The sequence below is a fragment of the Heterodontus francisci genome, chromosome 8 (assembly GCF_036365525.1).
Source record: "Heterodontus francisci isolate sHetFra1 chromosome 8, sHetFra1.hap1, whole genome shotgun sequence".
Taxonomy (NCBI): Eukaryota; Metazoa; Chordata; class Chondrichthyes; order Heterodontiformes; family Heterodontidae; genus Heterodontus; species Heterodontus francisci.
Window position 1 is genome coordinate 57622951 of NC_090378.1, and position 23413 is coordinate 57646363.

Genomic DNA, 23413 nt, shown 5'->3' on the forward strand with positions numbered 1-23413 from the left:
AACGCCTTGGGATTTTTCTTTATCTTGTCCGCCTGTGTTTTTTCATGCCCCCTCTTCGCTCTCCTAATTACTTTTTTTAAGTGCCACCCTACACTTTCTATACTCCTCTAGTGCCTCCGCTGTTTTCAGTGCTTGGGATCTGCCGTAAGCCTCCTTTTTGTTCCTGATCCAATGCTCTATATCCCTTGACATCCAGGGTTCCCTGGTCCTGATGGTCCTACCCTTCACCTTAACGGGTACATGTTGGCTCTGGACTCTCACTATTTCCTCTTTGAATGACTCTCACTGATGTTTAATGTAGTAAAATGTCCCAAGGCACTTCATAGGAGCATTACCAATTAAAATCTAACACCAAGCCACAAAAGGAAATGTTAGGACAGAAGAGATGGGTTTTAAGGACTGTCTTAAAGGAGAAGAGAGAGGTAGTGGGGCAGAGAGGTTTAGAGAGGGAACTCCATAGTTTTAGGACCTCATCAGCAGTAGGCATAGCTGCCTATGGTGGAGCAATTAAAATCGGGGATGTCCAAAAGACCAGGATTGGAAGAGTGCAGAAACCTCGGAGGGTTGTCGGGCTGGGGGAGATTACAAAGAAAGGTCTGGGTGAGGTCATGTAGGCATTTTAAAACAAGGATGAGAATTTTAAAAGTAGAGGCATTGCTGAAATGCTGGAGCCAATGTAGGTCACTGAGCACAGGGTGAACCTGCTAATAGTAGCCTCACGTGCAAACAATAACAACCCAAGGCAGCTACCTCAGATCTGCCTAGTAAGGGTCAGCAATTTCTGGAGAGGACGGGACAAAAGTTAGAGTGGGGGTGAAATGATAGAAATAGAAAACACACACACTATTGATAACATCTTTAAAAATTCTGAATTGAAGAAATTACATTTTAATTTACTTCAGAATCTTAACTCTCATACATTCAAGCTTCTTTAACTTTCCACAACTAAGTAATCCATATAATTTACAATGATTTGAAATAAAACACAAAGTACAGCTCCCCAGAAACAATTATTGCATTAATTAAATTCCTCTGCCATAGTATTTTTTCAATATTATATATCTCATACATTATCACTTTTCCTTAGAAAGTTCCAGAATTAAACATTTGAGTGAATATGCAAAAAATATTCAGGCAAAGAACAGAGGTGTACAGTAGAATAATAACAAGAGGCTGTTCACCACAAAGAACCATGTAAATACACAGGAAATTTTGCTTTATTCTGCTATTTTTAATTTTAAAGGAAGCAGTCTACACACAGCAATAAGGCATGTAGCGGAATGGAATGATTGGTAGTGATAAATTTATGTCATTTTATTTCTTCAAATCATTGCTTTGAAGCATAAAAGCATAAAAAAGAGTGACACTGACATCCTATCCCAGCCTCTCTCAGAAATGCTGGAGCATGTAATAATGGGGCATTGTGCCTGAACCTGTGATTTCTGCACAGTGTGCTCCTAATTTCAATAATTTTATTGTGAATTTCATAAACTGAGAGCCAAAGGGACATCAGGGAATGCTCCGATGTGTCATCCATTGTTGTATGCCATTATAACTGCAGGTCCGACTATGGGCCACAACATCTCATATCTACCATGGCACCCAGGATCCAGGCTGGGAAGCATAGCTTTTTCTAATTTTTAAAGAATAATTTGGGTCTCTCCTTCCCTGAGCTCCTCAATTATGGACTAACCTCCTTATTTTGTCAGGACCATTTCCGTGTTTTGCCACAAATTCTGACTCTCACTCAGTGACGGTAATGGAATTCCCACTGGCTTTGGACGGGAAGCAATGTCAGAAAATGCTAGTGGGGCATGGAAAACAAAATTCAATCTCTCAGGGTGTCGGGGTGGATGGCTCGCTTCTCACGCTGGCCCCTGCACACCCTGATTCGCACCTCGAGTTAAAATCAGACCGCAAGAGTTCTTTCTAAGTTATTCTGCCTGAGGTTTGTAGACAAAATAATAAGTGGTTCCAGGCCCAACTTCTGAATAATCTGATTGTTTCATACTACCAACCTCTGGCATCTGTGGAAAAGGTTAATTCTCTTGTAAAACATGGGCAGATGAATCAAAAAATTGCGTCCACTTGAAAAACTAATGGCTGACATGCAAGAAATTTTCTCTAAGTCTTATATCAGGATTGACAATTTTTTTGTTGTGTGGGACTAAGGAAGTTTTCATATATAGTGCAAATTGGACGATCATTGTAAATACATGCAAGTCTTTACTGTTACAAGGAATTTAAAAAGTCTAAAAAAACTTAAAATACAAGTTGTAAACAGAAGCAGAACAGATCAGTGAAATAAATTGCTCAGGAGACAAAATATAAAAAAAAAATCAACGGGTTCTATAAAGGTTGGCAATCTGCTCAGCCAGATTCCTGCCCCAGTGATAAAAATTTAAATCTATCCCTATGTATCCAAAGTCAGACTCAGGCATTCCAGATCCAACAATTTACGATAGCTACACGGTATGCTTAAATATAAAAGCACTTAGTGAGGTTTGTCAAGAAGTTGCAGCTGGATAAGATCAATAGGAAGATTTTCACAAATCAAAGCACAGTGACTGATGCACGGTAATTTAGTTATCCCTCTTTTAACATACTGATATTGGTTACTAATGAGTTCAAAGGAAAAAAAAATTGGGTCCAAAATCAATCTTAATTGAATGACATTCCTGCGTTTGGCAATATGACATTATTTCCTGGCAGAATTTAAACGGAGATGCCAATATTAATCATGCCCACATTGTTATATTCATGACAGTACTGTTAACGTTACAGTTCCTTTTTGCCGTTTCAGGATAGCGACAGCCTGTTCGTGAGTGACACCTTCCAGACTTTCTCCATTTACAGCTAAAATCTGATCTCCTCGTTTTAACCTGCTGTCATCTGTCGCTGCTCCCTGCAAAAGGACAATAACCAATTCAGTTGGATCCAAGTTCCTGACAGTTTAAAATAATTTTTTTTGCATATTTTGTTTTGCAACTCTCAACTAGCACATCTATTCTTTCAGAGGCCGTGCTAAAATACACCTCAGCATTCTGCAGTTGGTATAACCCAATTACGTCAGAGTGCCTCTTGACAGCTGGGCAACCCCTGGTGGTGTACCATCCTTTTTTGAGGATTTTATCAGTCATTTCATTTTTATTAACTTATTCAACAATTGCTATGATCCTTCAGCGAAGATAACGTGATGCTATGATACCAAAATTATTTTCATTTCCAAAAAATTAGCTCTGCTGTTAGAATTTAGTGGGAAAATGAATTGCCCAGTTGCTACCAAAATGGATAGACCAGATAATGTCCCCAGTACAATCCATGAGCCACACAGCACTAACTGATCTATCTAGTCAGGGTAGCAATTCAGGTGTTACAGCTGTACTCATAATTCCAGGACTGAAAAAAAATCAGCCTGAGGAACTCCTGCAGTGATGTCCTGGGACTAAGATGATTGACCTCCAACAGCCACAACCATCTTCCTGTGCACTAGGTATGACTCCAACCCATGGAGAGTTTTCCGATTCCCATTGACTCCTTGATGCCATACTCAGTCAAATGTTACTGTGATGTCAAGGGCAATCACTCTCACCTCACCTCTGGAGTTCAGCTCTTTTGTCCATATTTGAACCAAGGCTATAATGAGGTCAGGAGAGGAGTGACTCTGGCAGAACCCAAACTGAGCGCCAGCGGGCAGGTTATTGCTGAGTAAGTGCCGCTTGATAGCACTGTCAATTACCCTTTCCATCAATTTGCTGATCGGGAGTAGATTGATGGGGTGGCAATTGGCTGTGTTGGATTTGACCTGCTTTTTGTGTACAGGACATACCTGGGCAATTTTCCACATTGTCAGGAAGATGTCAGTGTTGTAGCTGTACTGGAACAGTTTGGCTAGGGGCGCGGCTAGTTCTGGATCACAAGTCTTCAATACTATTGCTGGAAAGGCGTCAGGGCCCATAGCCTTTGCAGTATCCAGTGCCTTCAGCCGTTTCTTTATATCACATGGACTGAATCAAATTGGCTGAAAGCTGGTATCTGTGATACTGGGGACCTCAGGAGGAGGCTGAGATGGATCATTCACTCGGCACTTCTGGCTGAAGATGGTTGCAAATGCTTCAGCTTTGTATTTTGCACTGATGTGCTGGGCTATCCCATCATTGAAGATGGGGATATTTGTGGAGTCTCCTCTTCCTGTTAGTTGTTTAATTGTCCACCACCATTCACAACTGGATATGGCAGGACTGCAGAGCTTATATCTGATCCGTTGCTTTGGGATCACTTAGCTCTGTTTATTGTATTGTCATGCAGGCCCCCACCTGCCAAGAATGAGACACATTAATTTCGCCACATGAACACTGATTTTTAAACTGCTACTGGAGTAAAGAAAGAACTTGCTTTAAAAAAAAAACAGACCCTTGACTGGAAAGACATTTGCATAGTAACAGACAGTACCTGGAAAGGACAAAGGGGCCACTCCCTGCTCCAATTTAGTCCACAATGGACTTTTGATTACCAGACGTCGAAGGTGGAGAAGCTAGCATTCCAGGTTAACAGCTAAGATGGCCGAATACACAAACAGATGTGGTCAGACCAGTTTAGTCACATGACTGACTGGCTGTAGGAGTTTTTTGAATTTGAACTTGCCATAGAAGTTTAAAACTCAGAAAGCTGTTTGCTCCTGGACCATGGAGAAGGACGATGTAGGTGTAGAGATCAAGGGGGGGGATTATGATATACTTGAACAAATTAGCATTAAAAGGGAGGAGGTATTAGTGGTTATAGCAGGCTTAAAAGTGGATAAATCCCCAGGCCCAGATGAGATGTATCCCAAGCTGCTATGTGAGGCAAGGGAGGAGATTGCAGGGGCTCTGACACAAATTTTCAAATCCTCCCTGGCCACAGGAGAAGTGCCAGAGGACTGGAGGACAGCAAATGTGGTACCATTACAGCCCTTTCCTATCCTGAGTGGCGTGAAACAGGGCTGTGTTCTCGCACCCACACTTTTTGGGATTTTCTTCTCCCTGCTGCTTTCACATGCGTTCAAGTCCTCTGAAGAAGGAATTTTCCTCCACACAAGATCAGGGGGCAGGTTGTTCAACCTTGCCCGTCTAAGAGCGAAGTCCAAAGTACGGAAAGTCCTCATCAGGGAACTCCTCTTTGCTGACGATGCTGCTTTAACATCTCACACTGAAGAGTGCCTGCAGAGTCTCATCGACAGGCTTGAGGCTGCCTGCAATGAATTTGGCCTAACCATCAGCCTCAAGAAAATGAACATCATGGGGCAGGACGTCAGAAATGCTCCATCCATCAATATTGGCGACCACGCTCTGGAAGTGGTTCAAGAGTTCACCTACCTAGGCTCAACTATCACCAGTAACCTGTCTCTAGATGCAGAAATCAACAAGCGCATGGGAAAGGCTTCCACTGCTATGTCCAGACTGGCCAAGAGAGTGTGGGAAAATGGCGCACTGACACGGAACACAAAAGTCCGAGTGTATCAGGCCTGTGTCCTCAGTACCTTGCTCTATGGCAGCGAGGCCTGGACAACGTATGCCAGCCAAGAGCGACGTCTCAATTCATTCCATCTTTGCTGCCTCCGGAGAATACTTGGCATCAGGTGGCAGGACCGTATCTCCAACACAGAAGTCCTCGAGGTGGCCAACATCCCCAGCTTGTACACACTACTGAGTCAGCGGTGCTTGAGATGGCTTGGCCATGTGAGCCGCATGGAAGATGGCAGGATCCCCAAAGACACATTGTACAGCGAGCTCGCCACTGGTATCAGACCCACCGGCCGTCCATGTCTCCACTTTAAAGACGTCTGCAAACGCGTCATGAAATCCTGTGACATTGATCACAAGTCGTGGGAGTCAGTTGCCAGCGTTCACCAGAGCTGGCGGGCAGCCATAAAGACGGGGCTAAAATGTGGCGAGTCGAAGAGACTTAGTAGTTGGCAGGAAAAAAGACAGAGGCGCAAGGGGAGAGCCAACTGTGCAACAGCCCCGACAAACAAATTTCTCTGCAGCACCTGTGGAAGAGCCTGTCACTCTAGAATTGGCCTTTATAGTCACTCCAGGCGCTGCTTCACAAACCACTGACCACCTCCAGGCATGTATCCATTGTCTCTCGAGATAAGGAGGCCCAAAAGAAAGAATTCAAGAAGGGTAGTAGGGATAAACCAAGTAATTACAGGCCAGTGAGTCTAAGTTCAGTGGCAGGGAAACTATTGGAAAAAAACTCTGAGGGACAGGATTAATCTCCACTTGGAGAAGCAGGGATTAATCAAGGATAGTCAGCATGGCTTTGTCAGGGGGAGATTACGTCTAACCAATTTGACTGAATTTTTCAAGGAGGTGACTAGGTGTGTAGAAGAGGGTGAAGCAGTTGATGTAGTCTACATGGACTTCAGTAAGGCTTTTGATAAGGTCCCGCATGGGAGATTGGTCAAGAAGGCAAGAGTCCACGGGATCCAGGGCAATTTGGCAAATTGGATCCAAAATTGGCTCAGTGGCAGGAGGCAGAGGGTAATGGTCGTGGGTTGTTTTTGCGATTGGAAGCCTGAGACCAGTGGTGTACCGCAGGGATCGGTGCTGGGACCCATGCTGTTTATAGTGTACATTAATGATTTAGACGAGAATATAGTTAAGTTTGCAGATGACACGAAAATTGGTGGTGTCGTAATAGTGAGGAGTAAAGCCTTAGATTACAGGACGATATAGATGGGCTGGTAAGATGGACAGAGCAGTGGCAGATGGAATTTAATCCTAAAAAGTGTCAGGTGATAAATTTTGGGAGGACTAACAAGGCAAGGGAATATACAATGGATGGTAGGACCCTAGGAAGTACAGAGGGTCACAGGGTCCTTGGTGTACTTGTCCATAGATCACTGAAGGGGCAGCAGCACAGGTAGATAAGGTGGTTAGGAAGGCTTATGGAATACTTGCCTTTATTAGCCAAGGCATATAACATAAGAGCAGGGATGTTATAATGGAGCTGTATAAAATGCTGGTTAGGTCACAGCTGGAGTACTGTGTACAGTTCTGGTTGCCACACTATAGGAAGGCTGTGATTGTACTGGAAAGTTGGCTGGGCTGAAGCATTTCAGGTATGAAGAGAGACTGGATAGGCGAGGGTTGCTTTCCTTAAAGCAGAGAAGGCTGAGTGGGGACCTGATTGAAGTATCCAAAATTATGAGGGGCACAGATAGGGTAGACAGGAAGAAACTTTTTCCCTTAGTGCACGTGTCAATAACCAGGGGGCATAGATTTAAGGGTAGGGGCAGGAGGTTTAGAGGGGAGTTGAGGAAAAAAAATGTCATCCAGAGGGTGGTTGCAATCTGGAACACACTGCCTGAAGGGGTAGTAAAGGCAGGAACCCTCACAACATTTAAGAAGTATTTAGATGAGCACTTGAAACGCCATAGCATACAAGGCTATGGGCCAAGTGCTGGAAAATAGGATTAGAATAGATAGGCTTGATGGCTGGCACAGACAGCATGGACCAAAGGGCCTGTTTCTGTGCTGTATAACTCTATGACCTCTCGTGGCTGGCTTGCCACTACCTCTCTCCTGTCTGCTCATCTCTTTCTCACCAGCTTTGGAATCCATTGAAGACAGAGGAACCCCAAGCGAGAAAAGTCTCCTACAGTGGACAAGGTTTAAGAAGTATACTGCGCCCCAATGAAAAGCAAGAATTACCTACAAAAGGACTGCAGTGACCTCGATGCACAGTAACAACAAACTCTTTTGATATTGCCTCAAACCTCTCGACTTTATTTTTTCCTCTGCTCTTTTCTGTCCATATTTGCATGTACCTATTGCGTATGCATGCTAGCATGGTGCGCGGCGTGTATTCTTAAGCGTTAACCAAATTAGAGTTTAAGTTTAAATAAGTTTCACTTTTCTTCTTTAAATCCAAGAAGGCCTGTTTGTGCTCATTTCTTTACCTTACAATTGGAAAGCGGTGAACAAAGATTCACCAAGGGGGAGATCAAAACACAGTGTGTGTAAAATTAAACTCTGTTGCAATAAGACCAGGTGAAGGCTGAGAAAGACCCCTGGACACTTGTCTCACCTGGTTGTAACAGTATGCTGCTTCCACAGTTTGGCATGCATGTAGTCCTGTGATGTAGCTTCTCCAGGTTGACACCTCATTTTTAGGTATGCCTGGTGCTGCTCCTGGCATGCCGTCCTGCACTCTTCATTAAACCAGGGTTGATCTGTCAGCTTGATGGCAATGGTAGAGTGGGGGATATGCCGGCCATGAGGCTACAGATTGTGGTTGAAGACAATTCTGCTGCTGCTGATGGCCCACAGCACCTCATGGACGCCCAGTTTTGAGTTGTGAAATCTGTTCTTACTCTTGCCTCTGAGCCAGAAGTTTGAGAGTTCAAGTCCCACTCCAGGACTTCAGTAGAAAAATCAACACTGACATTCTAGTGCAGTACTGAGTGTGTGCTGCCTGTCAGAGGTGCTATTTTGCAGATGCGATGATAAATCAAGGCCCCATCTGCCCTAGAAAATAGGAGGAGTAGGCCATTTGGCCCTATTTTTCTTTCTAAAAATTTTTAAAAATTCTACAAATAACCAAAAACGGAGGAACAGACTTTAGAAAAAAACTTTACAGATTAAGATAAAAAATAAAATCACCTTTACATTAAGAAACATGCGTCTCAATTGTGCATCTTCGTATATACAATACTTGTTAAAATCTCACTCTATACTCTCTTGTGACCTGCCTCAACAGGCACATTGGTTCAGTCTTTACAATATAAAACATAATTATTTTGGAACAAAATAACTAAAACACCAGGTAACCTCTTAGGTGGACACTATTTTGAAGGAAAGCAGATGAGTTATCTCCCTTGCCCTGATCAATATTTATCCTTCAATCATCGTCACAAAAACAGATTATCCGGTCATCACATTGCTGTTTGTAGGAGCTTGCTGTGCACAAATTGGCTGCTGCTTTTCCTACATTACTACAGTGACAACACTTCAAAAGTACTTCACTGACACTAAAAGCACATTGAGACATCCTGTGATCATGAAAGGTGCTGTATAAATGCAAGTCTTCCTTTCATTACATTTTCATGTGAGCTATTTATTTAATTCACCACTGGCAGCTCCTACTTGTTCTACATTTTGTAGCCTGTGTCATTACAGTTGCATGGTTAGTGACACTAGATTTTCAGCAAGACCTGCATGAGTGAAACACTTTAAAATGCCCTCTTCATCTAAAATTGAACCTGCTGGATACTTTTCTGAAAGCAAAAATCTGTCTTCACCATTGAAGTTAAAAATTACTAAATAAAATGCAATTGTAGTTCCAGCTCTAGGAATTGAGTAAGCTTCAGTTGACAAGACAAAAGCCTTTTTAGATGGCTATAAGAGCCCTCTATGAAATAAGTTTGGGTAACCTCACCCAGTTTCTAACTGTAATTGGTTCTTTGTAAAAGAATTTCAGACTAAATTGGTGATCTTAGTTAAGGAAAACCAAAGGAGAGATGACATGAGAAGTTCCATAGTCGAAATATTTTCACAGATCATATCACCTGCAAGAATATTTTTATTATGAATATAAACTATTCTGTAGTATTGTTTTAGATAAGAGTCTAACAACAAAGAGAACCATTGCTGCCTTCTGATGAAATGTTTGAATACCAGCAAGGAAATTTATCATGAATTACACAATTACCTTGGCAAACACTGTTTTAACGTAGATTGGCAGATCTCCATGAGGGCTTCCATGTCCTCCAACAATACTGAACCCTAGTCCATCCGGTCCTTTCTCTAAAGTTATGTTTATATAGTGTGGATGTCTGATGATAAAAGTATAGCTTAGTCATGATGCTCATGTTCACTCTACAATTTTTTACGATACATCAGACTAAGAAAATTACACATTTTAACAAATTTAATACAGAAACAAAACCTGAATACCACATTACATCCTCCAGTAATAGTAAGCAGCTTATTTCTATAAATCAGGTTTTTGCTTTGAAACTCAAAAACATACACTGGTAAATCTCCTGTGGCATTGTTCAAAGGGTGTTGGAAAAAATGCTATTGGAGAATGAGGGGTTAGGATACCATGTAAGGCACAATGCGTTATGTACCACAAGTGGACACTCTTGATAATTCAACTTTTTGTGCATTATTTTGGGTCTCTTATTTTGGTTTCACACTTTAACATCACAATTGTTGGATTTTTATGCTTACATTTTGCTTAAATTTTTAATGTTTGGATTAATTCAATTGATTTTAACTTAAAACTTCACCTATTGAGATTCTGCTGCTTGTATTACAAGCTGCTTTACTTTTCTTATAAAAAGTTATTGTCCTATAAACTATTTTATTTTATATACCTTTTAGATCACCGTTCCTTCCTTTATTATTGCCTTTACTATTTCATTATAACTTCCTGCTCCCAATCACTGTCTAATTCTCTTGCAACACCTTTTTCCCCTTCCACATGCTCACCATGTGCTAAGTAAACAAACTGCTGAGAACAACTGCAAATTCCTGCTCATGGGCCCAGCAAAAAAAAGGTACAAGTTTCCTGAGCCATTTTGTGAACATTGTGAACATGCCATTCAGCATCCCTTTAAGGATCGCTGGTTAGGTTGCTCAGTGCCTGCTTCAAATGGCCAGTGCTTGTATGCTGCACACTTCACCCATTTGTACCTGAAAACTTTAATTGGGGTTGTACATTTGGCGTAGGACTCCAATTTACTTATTTAAGAAGCTTTTCTTGCTTCAGGCAGGCTGGCTGCTCAACCATATATAGGCCATCTGAAAATTTGACCAAGTAGGCCTTTGGCATTAATGGGGCAGCCAAGGTTTTGTACGATATAAAAGGCTGTCAGGCTTCTCAAACTATCACTGCCTGAAGCTGAAATTGGGAGCTACGTTCTGAAGAAAAAATTATAGTATAACTGTAAATTTGTAATTTATACTCTTGTTCTGAGACTAGTAGCTGTGTCTCAAGGTCAGTAGCTGATATAATATCATAGTGAAATAAGTTATTAATGTCAGCTTGGCTGAGTTGGTTACATTCTTGCCTCTGGGACAGAAGTTTGTGGGTTCAAGCTTCACTCCAGGGCTTCAGCACATAATTTAAGTTGATATTTCAATGCAGTACTGAGGTGCTTTTGGATAACATGCTAAACTGCCCTGTCTGCCTGTTCTGGTGGTTCAGATAATGTAAAGGATCAATGGCACTATTCAAAGAGCAGGGAGTTGTTCTGGTGACCTCGGCAACTTTCCTCCTGCAACCAATACACCAAAATCTGGCTATTCATCTCACTTTTCCTAAATTACAACAGTAGGTGGCCACTGCAGGAGGCCAAGAATACTGGACACTAGACCTGGCAGACCAGCAGTGCGGAGGAAAAACGTCACTGTGCATGGGGATGACATCAATGCACACGGAGATGACATCATCACAGGCCTGCCAAACACAAGCCCGCAACTAAAATTGCACCAGGACCACCTGTGTGTGTGACTATAATGGATTAATTTCAAGTGAAAAACATAGATGAGAACAGCAAACTAAATCTCAGTGTATTCCTGGCTAGTCATTGTCTTTTAGACTCCTACATTATGCAAAATTACTTTAGGTGCATACCACTTTAAATGATTCTTCTGTCCTAACCCTAGTATGCCAGATATAAAGGCATCCGGTACCAGACAATATTATAAATACAACAGTAACTACACTTCAAAAGAACTTCATTCGCTGTAAGGAGCATTGGGATGTCTTGAGGTTGTGAAAGGCTCTACATAAATGCGAGTCATTCTTTTTTCATTTTTTTCCACTTGCAGTTTGTAGGAACTTGCTGTACACTTATTAGCTGCAATATTTGATTACATAATAATCATGATTCACTTCAACAGTAACTAATTGCAGTGAATGTCATTTGGGATGATTCTGAGGATACTAAAGAAATGCAAAATCTTTTTACTTTCTGATTTCTACACTGATGATTAAAATTTTCCTTGCATGCCAAGCCATATCTAACTCCTATTTTTTAGCAGAGAATGTCATACTTACTTACAGAGTCTGAGCTGATTTGTCTCATACTTACTCTGGGTCTCCTGGCCGAATTTCAGATGGTGGGTTCAAATTGGAACCGGCTGACATGTTTTCAAGTTGGCTTGCAATAGCAGTGATATTTGTGTCAGCTATGACCTGAAGATAAAGCAAAAGGTCTCAAGTTAGTTAAGAACAGGAAAAGACAAGTGACCGAAAAAGGTGGGTGAAAAGTGTCATTTATAGGAAGAAGTCTGTAGCTTAAAATAGGCCATGCTTGGTAACATAACACAAGTGGTAAGAAGACTTGACTGCCTATCAGAAAATCATGCCCTGTATACCTAGGGCTACCTGCCATGAAAACTCGCTTGCTGCCCAGAAATTAAAGAGAGAGACATGAATTTATGAGTTCCTCATCACGTTTCTCAGACAAAGTGCTTCATGTTCAATGATTGCTTTGAAATGTACTGACTGTTCTGAGGTAGGAAAATGTGGCAGCAAGACATAACTGTGGATGAGTCTCTCTGCTGCAGACAGATTGGTGGCAATTTAGCAGAAGGGAGCGAGGAAATGTAAGTATACAGAATGATATGTGACATATCAGCACTGTTATTAAATAAGCTAAAGCTACATTTTTAAATCTTAGTCCTGAAAATATTTTCCTAATTAGGTTTTACCAGTGAAAGTTGCTGTATTACAAGAAAGTTTTGCGAGTTCAGTAAAACTGAAAACAAAATTAGTTTTTGATTATTTCGTCTGAATATTCTTGCATAATTATTAAGAATCTTAATGAAACATTATACCAACCTTACGATGTAATAGGCTGGAAAATCTTGATGTACTGCAAGATGAAAGTCACCCATCCCAATATCTTTTTCTTTGGTTTGGTGTTGATTTTTGTTGGATTAGACTCCTGTGAAGTGCCTTGGGATGTTATTCTACGCTCGAGGTTAAATGTCTATTATCACCATTTTGTCAGCCAATGAGTTGGAAGTGGGATGGGAATTACAGCACTTATTCAGAAAATAGCAAGCCAAACAAGTTTATTTACAGAGTATATTTTAAGAGTTTCTACGAACCACAGCAAACAAAACTCAGCAACTTCTCCCAATAAAGCAAGATGATTTCTCCAGTAAAATGCAGTGAGAGGAGGATAGTTACATTCTAATGACATGCATAAAATCAATCCCAGTACTTAGAGCAGTGCAGTTTCCAGACGTAACCATCTCCATTCTGGTCAGAAATAGTGGTGTAACTATTCGCAGCCTGTTGCTTTTTAATGAAACAACTCAGTAATATCAGTGATATTATAGTTAAGAGCAAAGAGATTTATTAGTTGCCCAGAACCACTCAGAAATCAACACTTTTGTTGTGTCCAAGACATTTTATGTAAAATAGCAGTAACCAGGCAGCAAATTGCACTGCATGCAGTATATCTGTTATGGGTTTCACCCATACCAAATCACTTCTGTCCAATTTGTAGCTAACCGTTTATTTGTAGCTGTTTCATCAATATCTGATTTTGCTGTGATTGCAACTACTACATTGGCATAATATATGCCAATTCCCCACAGACTCTGTATGTGTGACCTATCTAAATAAAACTGAAACTAATATCATATTCAACTATGAATACTGCTCAATGATACTTGGGCTGAAGCTACTAGATCAGTGGGCTGAATTTTACCATGGGTGTCGGGACCAAATGGGGATCCCATTCCCACCATCCAGGGGCCAGTACAACTCAGGCCAGTGCGTTTAAAAACTCTGTGCGAGACAGATACTCTCAGTTTGCCGTTGAAGTTTGGCTTCAAACCAGATTCAGATTTTGCATTGATGAGACAATGTATTAACATCACTGATGCTCTATATTATTGATGAATTGCACAGTACCAGCAGTAATAATGAAACAAGCTTACACATGCATGTGTTCAATAGTGATAAATGTGACTAAAGTAGCTATCCATCAGTGATCTTACATCGCTGTATCACTTTCAAGCTGTATTTGCAATTCTCCCCAATGTTAGTTGAAGATCCACAGATGCCAGAAATGCAAACATTGCTCATTAGTGCCAGCACCATATTCCAGTGGCATGGGAAACCCATCCCTTACAGTGGGGCTCCGTGATACTCAGAACACTAGTACCACAGGTTTCTATAACAGTGCTGCTACCAGAACCGTAATAAGTGCAGCAGCAGGTGCCCTACCACTGTATAACTTCTTCACATCATTTACGCAATTCACCTTGTAGCGTATATATTGTATTGTCTTTCCTCTCCCCATAATTAATGAGAGCAGTTTGTTTTTACACTATCACTGTGGGCTTGCACTCAAAATCCATCCACATGGATGCTCAGTTTCCCTGCAATTGTGTGTACGCAATGACATATTCTCTGAGATAAAAACAAAGTTCTGGAAATACTCAGCAGGTCTGTCAGCATCTGTGGAGAGAGAAGCAGAGTTAATGTTTCAGGTCTGTGACTTTTAGGATGGGAAACCCCTCAGGAGATTGTGGGGCTACTTTCTTGCCCGTCACTCCCTCTCAGGGCCATGGAGCCTCTTGCCCTGTGGGCTGCTTCAGAGAAGCCACCTCCATGGAAGGGCACAGAACTGAAACGTTGGGCTGAATTTTATGTTGCCACCGCTGATATTAAACACGACGACTCATTTACATTTCAGGGGCAGAACCACCTGCCCCCACTCCCGAAGACGTGGAGGGGGTGGGGGGTCCGTTGCCGGCAACGGTGTTCGGCGCCATTGAGCAGGCACCGACACTATTTTTAAAGGGCTTCAAGCCCTTACATTTAATCTGAATTTTTGAAGGAACAGTCACTTAGAATTTATTCAAACAAATTAAATACATGTTTCAAGCCCCTCTCCCAATGCCCCATGATCAAACAATTCATTCCTGGCCCTATCCTCCCCAAAATACTTACTTTGTGCACCTGATCACCGCCCTGCAAAGTTCACAAACTTTAATCTTTAACCCTTCCCACAACCCCCTTGGACCAATGAAATTAGTTTTACCCCGCTCCCACCCCCGGCACTGAGAAATCTACCTGCTCCCCCCTCCCCACCAGCATTCCGCAATTCCACCTTACATCAATGCATGGAGATCTGACGGCGCTGGAATGCTGGCAATGGAACAGACAGCGGGTAAGTATTTAATTCAGTAACTTGCATTTTTTAAATAAGTAAATTTGGCTCCCATTGCCGAGCAGTGGGGGGGCCGCCATGATGCCTCGCCACTGGTGGCAATATGGGGCTGGACCTCTCCTGGAGGCATTTTCCAGGCTGCCCCAGCCACAACCCCAGACATTTGGGTGGGAGGGAGGGGGGGGGGGGGTGGTTGTGGCGGCAGTGGCTGTAAAATCCAGCCCGTTAACTCTGTTCCTCTCTCCACAGATGCTGCCAGACTTGCTGAGTATTTTCAGCAGTTTCTGTTTTTATTTCAGATTTCCAGCATCCACAGTATTTTGCTTTTATTTGACATATTGTCTGGGGTTGACTCTGAGCTCACTATCAATCATAGCTATTTTATTTTGATGTGTGGTTATAGGTAAAGAAGAATGACAACCTACCACTGTTTCAAAAGGGAAATTAAATAAGAACAAAAGCTGAGCCATGGTGGGACAGTTGTCAATGTCATTTAAAGCTTGGTCAAAAAGAATCCTTTTAAAGGTGGAGTGAGAAATGGAGAGGTGGAAGGATTTAGGATGAATCTTCAAAGAATAGGAGAGGCAACTGAAAGCTATTCCACTACTGGGGTGAAGGAAGAACAAGATAATAAAAGGCTAGAGTTGGACCAAAAGTTGCAGGAGGGGATATATGGCAGGAAGATGCTGCTGAGATTGGGTAAGTAAAGGATGTAGAAGGAAGTTAAATTCAATACAGAGATGGTGATGAGTGCGAGTTCGTGCCGAACAGAATAGGTTTTTGGACAAGTAGCAGTTTATGGAACATGGAACACGGGAGGGTAGCAAACAGAGCACTGGAGAAATTGAGTTTAGCATTTACCAAAATGTGGACAAATATGGCAGTGAGCCTAAGGTGGGGGCAAAAGTGGGCAATTTTGCTAAGACGGATGTAAGCAGTCTTGGTGATGGAAAAGTTGTGGGATTTTTTTTTTCTACAAGACATAAAGTTTCACCAGTCTGGTCCAGGCTTAACAAGAGGCCAGGAAGAGGGAGCGAGCTGGGAGCAGAGTTTATGCCAAGTGTTGAAAACAATACCTTTGGTCTTTCTGAATTGATATCAGCACTTTTTCTACATGATTTATGTATTATATTCTGTGTATTTTTTTTAAATTACAAAATTACGCAAGTAAAATGTGGAAATCAAATATTAAAACAAATTTGACACTGTAACAGAATCAAATAAATGCAATTAACATTGAAGGGCTTTACTGAGAAATATTTTTATTTTTTGCTTTCTTGTTGATCTCTGAAATATGATCCCAAAGATACAATAGACTGTAGAGAAACAAATTAGTATGTAAAGGGTAAAAATGCATCCCAATGGGTGAAACAGTCGCTATTAACAGATCTGTTGTGGTTTGTACAAAACACAGTCAACAAACAGCCTCAGCCTTTCCTTATCTCGTTACTACACCTGCTATACAAACAGATTAAATCATGCAATGAGCAAGCAAGCCTCCAGACACTGGGTTTAGAGGGTGGTAATTGCTCCCTGGAGACCCTAATCTTTAGTTAACACAGCATTTTTAAACTCTTAACATCCTATTGAAGACGGGCAGATAATCAACCTACATTCTTGTCATTTGCATGAATAAATGCATTATCTGACCTTCTGGTTTAGGATATGGCTAAAAAGCTGATAACAAATACATGTCGTTAACTAATGACAAACTACTGTGGATTATCTATGCAATACATACACTTCAGAACAATTGTAGAAAAATTTTAACTGCTACACAAATGCTCCTGATTCAAGTCCTGTAAAACATAAGAGTGTAACTTTGCTCTAAAGCCCTGTTAGAAACATCACATTTCAGTTTCTCTGCAGCTTTGCTCATCTAGCATAGCAATATGCTGACATCATTGGACTCCTCTTCACCAAGAGCTTCAGTAATGTGCAAAATGCATCTTTTCCCCACTACTCCTCCTCTTCCTTATTAAGCAATGTTAAGGGTATTACATTATGGATATCAATTTGAATCTGGTCCCTGCTTAGAACAGCGTCAGGCTGACACACCACTCTGTAGATAGGGAAAAGTTTTGTGCTTGCTACGATTACATACACGTGAAAGCTCTGCTTAGTGCTGTCTAAATGCTGGCTGAAGTTTAATGCCAGTGAGAGTGGCAGTGTACAACGGGATAATACACCAGTAGTGCTCTAGGAGAACAATATGGCAGCAGTGGAAAGGAGATATTCTTTGCACAAAGACTGATCAAAGTATAATTGACCTTGTGACGGGAAGTATAGAGCTACTTTGGATGGGTGAGCCAAGATGTGCTACATACCATTTGTCTACATATGTCTCCATCTCCCCCCCACTTCCCCATCCTCCTCCGCCTCTCTCTTTTCTCTCTCCCATTCACTTTCCTCCTCATCCTATTCCCTCCTACCTCCTTTGCCACCTTCCCATCTCCATCTTTCCCCACTTCAGCTTCCTCTCCTCCTTTACCATTCCTCACTCTCCCCTATCCCACTCCTCGTCCCTATCCTTTCTTCCCTCTCTCCAAAGCTGGTGCTCTAGAGAAGAGTGGATTTTCTTGGAGCAAAAGGACACTCAATAGTCAATGCTGCTGGAGCAGCCTTGTTTTCAAATCCCTCCATAGCCTTTCCCCTCTCCATTTCTGTAACCTCCTCCAACTCTTCTAGATATCTGCACTCCTCTAGTTCTGGCCTCTTGCACATCCTCAATTTTAATTGTTCCAGCGTTGGTGGCTGCACCTTCAACTGCCAAGATCCTAAGCTCTGGAATCCCCTCCCTCAACCTCTCCGCCTCTCTTTCCTCTGTTAGAAGACCAGTCCTTAAAACCTACTTCTTTGACTAAGCTTTTGATCATCTGCCTGACCATCTCCTTACAAGACTCAGTGTCAAATTTTGTTTGATAACACTCTGTGAAGTGCCATGGGACATTTTACTATGTTAAAGGTACTATATAGATGCAAGTTATTGTTGAGATTTCATACCATTCAATCTGTGACTCAAACCCTGGAGTAGGTGAGGTAGAAGTTTTCGGAGCTATGCAAGGTTGCCAAGATAACTATGCTCAACTTGCACAATGTAACACTGTTATTTTATAAGGCATCTTCATACCCCTTCAATCGCATGATGCAACATCATGAACAGACAATATCTTGCTCTCCAGCAACTGTTCATCTACATTTCCAACGCACAGGCATGCTCTTGTTTTATCAGTGCACACATTATTGTCAATATAATAAATTTGCTTTGCGGCCCATGAAATGTAGCAAGTAACAAATACCAAGTAGCAGCTCACACAAGTTCTCTGCATGTTGACACACCCATGATAAAGTGACTGCTTCTTTGGGCATTTGGGTTAAACACATCTCTCATAATGCCCATTGCAACATCTGTCGCTGTTCTGTCTTACAGGAGAATGCCACACCTTGGCTGCTTGAAAGAAAGTTGTGGTCCTGGACCTCTTATGAGGGGAGAGCCCCGAAGACTCTGAGTGTGGAGACAATAGAAGGAATAAGGAAGGGTGAGGTTTCAGGCCTTTCCCGGGATCAAAGCTAGTTTAGATTTTACCTTTATTACCGCTCTCCTTATTTAGTCACTTATGTCCTCTATCACACAGACGTATACAGCAGCATTCCAGTCTAACACAGTGCACAAGATTTTGCTGTATTAATAATGGTGAAGCTGTCAACACTCACCATTGTTATGGGCTAAAATTGACAGCAATTTCCGATGTCTGCACAGGTGCAGTCAAATATGGAAATCTGGAGGTTGCTATTAGTGCTCTTCCACAGGCTACACTGTTGCAATATTTGCCAATGGCATCTGCACAGAAATTAATGTTATGGCATGAATTTAAGCAAATTGCCCACTATTCTTGCTCTAAAGACCAATGGACACATTAGAGTTTGTAGAATTATGAGTAACTGAGTTTTTAATGACACAATACGTGATATATGTTGCTGAATAACCTCTTTGGCCCTGAAAATTTAATTTGACAAATCTGAAGTATCAATCCCTAAGAAAATTAAAGTTTTCAGATTTTTTTTAAATTGTTTTTTCTGCTTTTCAATTTAATGTTTCTCCCATAATCCCAAGTGTATGTTTGAATCTTCATTTTGCTTCCTGTATAATGATTTGAATCTAATTTATATATTTTCTTTAAACTTCCTGTTTTGCAGTCTGCACGTTTTTGTCTGGATTCGTAAATCTGGTTGAGAAGCCTCCGTACTGCTTTCCCTGCTCAGAGATGCCACAGATACGCTGTAGAGGGCACTGAGTTCAAACTGACAGTGAATGACTGGAAGTCTCCACTGACAAGCCCATCTGTGGGCAACTGTATGTGAGGTGAATGGCGAAAGCAGCTCCTTCATCGCTCACAGCAAAATCCAGGCCATTAAAATGCTTTGCCATATGAAGCTCAGTTTCAAGTGGGGGTGGGGGGGAGGGGCCTAATACAAACAAACCCAAACATGCTGTATTGTTGAGGAAGCGGTGTCAAAACTCAACTGGCCGGAGGTTCAGCTTGTGGGATGCAGCAGTTGTTGAGCTCAGGGATTCAGACTTCACTGGGTTTGCCTGCAAGTGCAGTTTGGCAGCTCGGCATTATATGCAGCTATTCAGAGCATGCTTTGGGGAAATTGGCACCCACAAGCCAGACTTGTGCAGTGCTGTAACTGGGCCCTATCAAATTGCAATAGAGCTTCTCCTTGGCTGGACAGCTCAGGCATAGTTTCTGTCAGAAATGTTCTGATTGAGGCTCTGCAGAGTGGATTTCAATCGATAGCAGTTAATTTTGTCTGTATTCACTATGGAGGTGAATCAGATTGATACAGCCATGAGACAATACTTCAACAACCACATTTCTCCCATGCAGAGTTTTGCATGACTGAATGAGTACCCAGCAAAAGAGAAATGGCTAGAATTTGCACCAATGTAGAAGATGTCTCTGACTGTGATGCTGCATCTGAAACATCCAGCTATCTTCACTCCCATATACCAGAGGCCCAGGGAGCCACTGAATCAATGCTCACCATCTTTCCCTTACAGGGCCACCTGCATATGTAGCACAAGGAAGTACTGGGCCAGCTCCAATCTTACAAGCAGACACTGACACACAAGTAGACAACCAACTCATTTCTTCCTCCCACTGGGAGGACATAGACATTAAAACACAGATTTAAGTGGCAGTATAATTTGTATATGTGTTTGTAGGAGTTCCATTATGGCATAATGCCATATAAAGTTAATAAATTGAGCCAGCATATGCTACCTGTTGCAATATGTAATTATTAAAACTTTAGGGAAAATACAATTGCAACTAATAAAGCTGAAACCAGGAACTGAAATGATTTGTGGTATTTTAAAGTGCTGTTGTTACTTGCACAGATTTAAGAAGCAAACAATAGGAGGCATCATCAATAATGAATTTTACAGAGATTCCAGGGGAATATTTTTGCATTTCTAATCCATTTTGTTATAAGACGTACAATGTACATTAACAATATCACAACAATGCAACCTTATTTGTCATCTTTGCTATGTTTGAATCATTAAAGCAAGAACTCAGCTTCAATTCTGTTGAGTTTTTGTTGGAAAGTACACGACATCACAGAAAAGCAAGAAAAACGCTTCTTAGGGGCAAAACACGTTATTGTCCAAGTGTCATGGTTACACTTGTTAGAATTCACATAAGTGTGCACATGATCATTAGAATTGTCATGTGGGTGGCACTGTAATATCTAGATACCAACAGATCTTAAAATTGCCAAATCCGGTGTGATTCACACAGACTAGAATCCTTATCCCCTCTTTGACGTGATAATGTTTGCCAGCAGTACTCTACTGCTTTTGAATGAGAGTTATCTGCTGTGTGCAGCTGCTGGTGCCATTATCTCAGTACCTGAAGGATAATGCTTCCGTAGGCATTCTTCAACAGATTAACTGCTTCTGCATGAGACAGTCCATCCAAGGGTTGGCCATTAATGCTGACAATCCGATCCCCAACCTAATATTAAAAAAAGCTAATTAATTGCAAGGGAAATTAATTTCAAGTAGGAAGTTAACACTTAAAACGACTGGAAAACAGCATATTGCACTTTTTTTTTGGATAAATATACCAATTTGTTAATGAGTTTTGTTGTAATTATTCATCAACATTAAAAGGGATGATTTACTGAATGTAGCTTGCGGCATAGTGTGTTGCAGTCACCAGTGTGCATCAGGAAATCACTGGGGAGGGGCACACCCATAATTTCCCAAAGCGTATACCAAGCAGGCAAGGCTTTGAGTTCGGGAGTATGCATTGGGGAAAACTGGTCCCTAAGTCTCAATTTAAAATAAATTGCTCGGAACATAGGATTCTATCACTAATTACATCTAATGAATTGCTTTAATCCACAAGGATCACTATAATTGTTTAAGTTGGTCAAAATCTCTTTACAACTAAATTGGTCAGTATTATCACACAAATCACTACTTTAGAAGTAGGCCACAACAATAATATATGGCAGGCTCTACAGTAGTACAATTTCTGCCACTGCAGAACCGCCACAGAAGCAAATGCCTACAGTTGAATTTTTAAAAAATACTTAAAAACAAACAAGAGGGTTTCTTTCATCTTCATTACATCTAGGAACTGAGCAATCAAAGAGAAGGAAATGGGTGGCAGAGACCCATTACATAAGATCCTTGCTCCTGCTACACTGACCTGGGATTTCCAGGATGACCTTTCTGGATTATACTGGGGCAATGCCTGCCATAGGTGCAGACCTAGCGTAACCTTTGCAATGAGGCAAGAGGGGGAATTTCTGGCATCCTGCCTCACTTTTCTGCTCGCCAGCCTGTTAGGACCCAAAGCTTGTCATTGGACCTTAAAATGGGACTCTGCAAAGGTTCCAGGGGCAGTTCAAAGGGGAATGGGAACTAAAAGATACTGCCAATATTTAGTATATTTCCTGCCCTGAAGGATCTTTATTCCTCAGGTCCTTTGGCTGCTGCACTTCAGAAGTGCAGTTGCAGACCTCTTAGGCCTGCAGCTAGACTCTTGTTTCTGCCAATCCTACATCCAACTCCATCCCAGTGTAGGACCGTGGTGGGGAATGTTACTGGATCTGTAAATGACCTGGTCTAAAAAGAATTCTGATATCTTTTCAACTTTCACTATATTAACAGGATACCCCATAGTTTTTTTTGTATGTCACATTTACACAATTCATAGACTTAGTTGTACATAACAGCACATTTTGAGAACTGTGGCAATCAGTCTGCTCAAACACATGAAGGACACACAGCAAACCACTTCTCTGAAATATCTTCAGTGCACTTAACAATAGCTACAATCAGGAAAATAATGTAATTTTAACAACAACCATCAGCTGCTTCTTCCTGAAAGTAATTTGTAGATTTGAACACAAAGTCTGTCTGCAGATTTCTGTCACCCGCACACCTCCCCCGCCCCCCCCCCCCGCCACCTTTACATTCTTGGTCATGCCCAGACTTGTCCTTTTTGTTCTACTGGTGGAGTTGTCCAACCTGAAGGGATCAGCCCTGATGAACACATCCAAAACATTGATCAGAAAATTCCCTGAAGTTGCTCCAGTTCTGCAACCATAATTGCAGTGAAGGTATGCCAGAAACACAGCTTACACATGTATAAAGGCTGTGTTGACAGATTTTCATTCTCTGGTATGACAAATTCTGCCACTACAAGGTGCTCCAGTGACAACTGATAAGATTGCAAAATGTAAGATTTGAGGCTCCCAAGGAGATTTGTTTCCCAAAAAGCTGCCATAGGCTCTTGTTGGATTCATAATATTCAGCACTAGATGTTTGCACATGTTGGGCTGAATTTTATTAGCGTACCGCGCTCCGCGGTGGCGCACTTTGAAGTCGGTGGCCTTATGACACGGAAGCGCTGCTGCAGAGCCCCCATGATATTATGCGGGGGGTGGGGGGTGCTCATTTAAATAGAAGAAGTGGAGCGACCACCCCTGATGAAGTAGAGGGGGCTGGCCACCGCGTCCCCGGCAATGGCATTCAGCGCCACCGCCAGGCGCCATTTGTAAAGGGCTTCAAGCCCTTAGATGAAATTCCAATGTTTAAAGGGACCTGTTTGTTAACAAATTTAAATAAAGATCTGTTCACACCTGTAATCCCCTCTCCCAACAACTCCCCCATGAATAAGCAGTTAGATTTTTCCCTATCTC

The 23413-nt window shown here is 41.7% G+C and overlaps 1 protein-coding gene and 1 long non-coding RNA gene across 9 annotated transcripts in view; one reads left to right on the top strand and one right to left on the bottom strand.

Annotated features, from left to right (window-relative positions):
• LOC137372843 (uncharacterized) overlaps positions 1–19635 on the top strand; it is a 35431-nt gene extending 15796 nt beyond the window's left edge. The window contains exons 2-3 of the long non-coding RNA XR_010975508.1: positions 18621–18729; positions 19388–19635. This is a non-coding gene — a long non-coding RNA (uncharacterized lncRNA). The remainder of the gene's footprint in view (positions 1–18620; positions 18730–19387) is intronic.
• patj (PATJ crumbs cell polarity complex component) overlaps positions 899–23413 on the bottom strand; it is a 472630-nt gene continuing 450115 nt past the window's right edge. For all 8 annotated transcript variants that reach the window (XM_068037182.1, XM_068037186.1, XM_068037183.1 and 5 more), the window contains 4 exons: positions 21109–21213; positions 12089–12192; positions 9697–9820; positions 899–2905 (listed from right to left, as the gene is read on the bottom strand). In XM_068037182.1, coding sequence (XP_067893283.1) covers positions 2759–2905; positions 9697–9820; positions 12089–12192; positions 21109–21213 — 480 coding nt within the window. In that variant the 3' untranslated portion in view covers positions 899–2758. The remainder of the gene's footprint in view (positions 2906–9696; positions 9821–12088; positions 12193–21108; positions 21214–23413) is intronic.